The following is a 5,711-nucleotide window of genomic DNA, read 5'->3' on the forward strand; positions in this document are numbered from 1 at the left end:
TAAATTGTAATTTTACCTTAAAAGTATGTGATTTCTGTAATTTGCCCTTAAAATTATTATTATAAAATTCAAAACTCATAAAATTAAAATTGTGACTTAACTACTTATTTAATTTAGGTATTATTTCACTTATGCTAGTTGAGAAACGAAAGTCCATAAAACTCAATTTGGCCCTTCTCACTTTCACAATTTTTTAGCAGGAGTAAGAATTTTTTTTATTTTTTATTTTCATATCATAGCAAAATATGATTCAACTTAATTATCAAATCCCACGGACGATGCATAATTTTTCACCTTATACGATGAGTATGTTTGATACAAATATAACACAAAACAGCTGAACCAATACAAAAGGCAAGTAAAAATAACCGGCCCGGGAAGTGACGTCACTTTCCGGCGCCGGGAATGTCGTATTACAAGAAAAACTAAAAATCATGAAGGAACAATAACAGTACGCATCATATCCTTGAACTCGAAGAAATCAACGCGACCATCATGATCCTGATCAACTGACGAAATCATCATCTCCACTCTATCAATTTCACTTCCTTCCGGCAATCCCAATTTCTCTAGCACCACCTGCAATTCCTTCGCCGATATGAATCCATCGCCGTTCTCATCGAAAACATCAAACGCTTCTTTCAGATCCGATTCATCCTGTGTCGGATCCGGATTCAACCCGAGCTTATCTTCACATGTTGACCCGAAGAAAACGTCGTTCAGAGATCGATGCAAAGCTTCGAAATCTTCGAATCTAAGACCAGTGTTTTCTGGTTTGATGTGTAATTTCACCATGGATTCAATTTCTGATAGATCGGCGTCTAATCCAAGCAGGTTAAGTGCTTGGCTGAGTTCTTCAACGCTGATCAAACAATCGTGGTTTCTATCGAACACATCGAAGATTCGACGAAGACGAATGGAATTCAGACTCGGGCTTCGGAGACGGAACGACGATGAGGAAGAAGGCTTGAGTTTTCCCCGGGTAAGCCTTTGTTTAAATTCATCCTTATTCTCATCTTGCACGGATCCCATCGGACTTGTTTTAGACGATCGAATCGATTGAAATTAGTGTCGTATTTCTTCAGATTTTCAGAAAAAATGAAAGTAAACTTGTTAGATCTTAGACGAGGTTTTGGAGATGAAGAAAATGTGAGTAAATATAGTGGTTTAGTTTGCAGAAGTAGTTAACAGAGTGGAGATATAGGAAGCTGGATTTTGACAGATGGAAATGATGGGTGGGCGGGGCATTAAAATTAAAAATGGGAGTAGGCAACGCATAATTAATTAAAGATTCCCGCGCATTTGACTTGTCCCATGTGTTACGCGTATTAATAGCGAACATGGCGCAAATAGTACCTCATGTTGGATGTTATTTTAATTGATCTGTCTCTGAATATGTTAAATTGACAATCCTATTAATAAGATATTTATTATTGTTTTAATCTTTAACAATTTATTTTCAGTTTAATCGATAAGAAAATGCTCATATAATATCATGTATGCATGATGTTCATAAAATTAAACTAGTAACAAAAGTAGAAGTACTACACAAATTTTTGCATTGATCAATTTTGTTTAACATAGAATTGATCAAATTCCTTCTAAAAACTAAATAAATTGCAAAAATAAGATTAGTTATTTTTCTTTCTTTTTTTTATGACAAGAAAAATTCGCAGTCGCTACCCATTGGGTGCGCACAGGGTGAAATTTCTGCTCTTATGCAATAGCTCGCAAACCACATAAGAGAGGTAACCCGCACTAGGCAAGCCCGGGCTCAACCCAGAAGGCAAACCCTTTGCTTTCGCTAGCAAGGGTTTCGAACTTGAGACCTCCAACATAGAAGTCTCAAGCCCAAATTACTAGGTCACCCTGAAGGGTAGATTAGTTGTTTTTCTTTGTCACAATCAAATCTAAAATTGAGAAGAGAGACGTCAATACTAGTTTGTATCGAGAATAGAGAAGGTGTCGTAATATAGAGGAACAACGGCTAGTTCATGTTGCCTAAGGCCGAAAGTAATACTAAATTTTAGGAAATAAGGTTGGTAAAATATTAAAGTCACGATTATATAATTAGGAGTAAAATAATGATTTATAATAACTTAGTGTGTGATCAATCGGTTTAACCAAAATCAAAAAATTGAAAATCGAACAAATAACAAATTGATGATGATGTCACACATCGCATTTGGGCGGCATGGATGAAATGGAGGCTTGCCTCTAGAGTCTTGTGTGATAAGAAGGTACCCCTAAACTTAAAGGTAAGTTTTATAGAGTGGTGGTTAGACCGTCCTTGTTGTATGGAGTGGAATGTTGGCTAGTCAAGAACTCACATGTTCAGAAGATAAATGTTGTGGAGATGGGGATGTTGAGATGGATGTGTGGATATATATATACTAGGAGTGACAAGATTAGGAATGAGGTTATCCGAGAGAAGGTAGGAGTGGCCTCTGTGATGACAAGATGAGGGAAGCGAGGATGAGATGGTTTGGGCATGTGCAAAGAAGGTGTGTTGACGTCCTAGTGAAGAGGTGTGAGAGGTTGGTTGTAGGGGGTATCTAGAGGGGTAGAGGAAGGCCGGAGAAGTATTGAGGAGAGGTGATTAGATAGGACATGGCACAACTTCATATTTCTGAGGACATGACTTTAGATAGGAAGGAGTGGAAGTTACGTACTAGGGTATACCGTAAAAGGTTAGTTGAGGTGAATGGTTGGCATGTCGTGCGCTGGTTTTGTCTTGTTAGTGCATGTCATAGTACTAACCATACCTTTGTAGTTCTTGTTGTATGTTGTGTACTGTGTTTTCGATTACCACATTGTCTTTTTTATTGTTATTGTTTCTTTCTTTCTTTTAGATTGTTATTATTATTTTTTTATTGTTATTGTTTGTTTCTTTCTTTTAAATTGTACCCTACTTTTCTTATTAATGGTTATGCTTTTTTCGTTTTTTACTTGGGTTCGATGCACTTGAGTTGAGTGTCTTTAATTTTGGAAACGATTTCTCTACCTCCTTGAGGTAGTGGTAAGGTCTGCATACATTTTACCCTCATCAGACCCCACTTAGTGAGATTTCATTGAGTATGCTATTGTTGTTTAACTTCAACTTTTCACATGACATGTTTAAAATCATAAAATCAAAAGACATTTTGATATATTTAACATATCTTTTAATATACGACCGTAAGATTCAATCTCTTTTAATGTAATTCAAATATGACAAGTATTAGTATATAGTGAAAAACTTTTCACTCTTTGTTAATGTGCATATAGTAATAGTATAGCATATATCCGATAAAGACTTTAACACTCTTTGTTAATGTACATATTTATTATCGTTAAAAGTTATTTTTGTTATAATGCAAGACCTAATACTTAATTAATAGAAATAGTGTGATAAAATAGTTATGTTAATTAATATTTCTTTTAATAATGTGTTGAGTTCAAATATGACAAGATCGACATTATTTTTCTTACCATAACGAGGTGGGTGAGGGGTGGCTTATAGTCGTAGTCTCCTAGAAGTTGTATTTTTTTTCTTTCCCAACTTTTGAAAAATAAGAAAGGAGTAAGTCAGCGATTGACCTTATCAATGTAATTACCTTTGAATTCTTCGACGGCGTGCACCAATGCCAAAAGAATAAGCATATGCTTTTCTAAGAATCATTCGACATTTCATTATTCATTAATTTTACTCCTTTTGATTCATTTTATTGATCATCATTTTTACATGTTTTAAAAAATAATAATTTAATTAACTTATTTTTATTATTCAGTTTAATACTATCATATTAATCTCTTTTCGTATTTATTCAAAGTAATAAAGATGAAAATGAATAATTACTTATATTTTAATTTTTTAAAATAATAATTATGTTGAATCAACTACTTTTAATAAGCACGATAGTTAAAATAGAACGAAAGGGACTATCTTCCTATTTTATTTGTGATGTTGCATTCTTTTTTATTGGTGTTGATGATATTGACAGATTCAGAATTTGAAATAAAACACGGACCTCAAGTATATCTATATATTATTTGAGTCCTAAATTCAATTTTTATACATATTTAATAAAATTTTCAATATATATACATAATTTAGGCTAAAGCTATATTGAATTCAGCCGAACTCTATCTTGAAGCCAACCTCACCCCTAGTCATTGAATTTTGGGGGCATATAGCCTTAACCCAACTCATGTATTCATTTAATAAAAATAAAGAATTCATTACAATGTTAAAATTCAAAACTTATAAATTTCAAATTCTAAATCTGTCTCAATACGTTCAACCTATAAGCAGGGGTGTATCCAGAATTTTGAGATGATGGGTGCACTATTATAAAAAAAGTTGATCTATGATATAAATTTGATCGGTTCAACATTTAGGTTCTTACTACTGAAAATCGTTAAAATTTTAAAATTATAGGTCTAAAATTAATATATATATATTAAATTAATTAAAATGCCAAAAGTGCTATCAATTACACTTAGAGAAGTGTTATCTAATTTTAGAAAGAAAAATAAAACAAGATAAATATAAAATTCAAATTTCTAATCTCTCGGAGAGAGGTGCACCCAGTCATAATCGTGTTATGTGATACTCCGAGTGTGGGTTCACACATCTATATATCAATATTTTTTTTAAATATAACACTACTATATATAATCTCGGGAGGGGATCATGAATTCACATGAACCCGGTGACCCCCTTTAGATACACCTCTGCCTATAAGTTATAACTTAATCTTAGAGTGACAAGATTGGTTAGCTAGAGTTCCGTTGCGGATATCCAAGTACAAATCGCATTTGGAGGAAGCTTTGATCTTGATTTTAAACAACACATTTAGTTTAACTTTGCCCTTCAGTTTCATGTAAAGAGTTAATTGTAACATCCCCTTTTCAACTACGTCTGAAAACAAATTAGGATTCGACGATATCTGATTCGCCATAATTATCAACGTGAAGTTCATCGTTGTCGTGGTCCGTGCTCCGATTTTCCCCGCCGGGATGTGAACATCTCCTATTTCTTGGCCCCCATACTCGATATAAGGATTGATGTCTTCGTATTGAAAACTGACCCTGTTGACAGAAATGGACCTAGAGTGTTAGAAGTTGGTTCGATTGTATCGATTATTTTCAAATCATATGGTAATTAAGTAGTAATTTAGTGAAAAATGGTAATTATTGTGCTGGTATGCAATTTTTAATTTCATCAGTTCAAATCAAAGTATTGATTGTTAAACCATTTAATTAATCGTGTATGGTGCTCAACTGGACTGTTACTTCATATATTTCGAAGATAATATAGTTTGAACAACAACTTAGATAAAATATAATAATGGGAAACATACGTAAATATACTATATTAAGAAAAAATTTATCATTTATAGTAATAATATTTTTTTTTACTTGATCACTTTTAATACATTTATAATACAATTATAATACATATTACAGAGAACAATCTATAAAACACATATAATACAAGTTTTATTGATGAACAATTACATTTATCACACACTTATAATACACTGTGTCAATTTCTTACCAAACAAGCATAATATATTTTAAAACAGTTATAATACATATATATTGCATACATAATTCACTTTTAATACATATTACATAATTATCATAGTAATGTTATATATTGCTATAACTGATAATAAATAAAAAATATCGTTAAAATTAATAATTATTTATTAAAAGATACCAAT

The 5,711-nt window shown here is 32.4% G+C and overlaps 1 protein-coding gene across 1 annotated transcript; it reads right to left on the reverse strand.

Annotated features, from left to right (window-relative positions):
• Window positions 1–274: 274 nt before the first annotated feature.
• Window positions 275–1,302, reverse strand: LOC125866397 (calcium-binding protein CAST). The gene has a single exon (XM_049546796.1). It carries the CDS (start codon window positions 1,030–1,032, stop codon window positions 433–435), a length of 600 nt encoding a protein of 199 aa, XP_049402753.1. The 5' UTR covers window positions 1,033–1,302; the 3' UTR covers window positions 275–432.
• Window positions 1,303–5,711: the final 4,409 nt, after the last annotated feature.

This window comes from Solanum stenotomum, chromosome 5 (genome assembly GCF_019186545.1).
Source record: "Solanum stenotomum isolate F172 chromosome 5, ASM1918654v1, whole genome shotgun sequence".
Taxonomy (NCBI): Eukaryota; Viridiplantae; Streptophyta; class Magnoliopsida; order Solanales; family Solanaceae; genus Solanum; species Solanum stenotomum.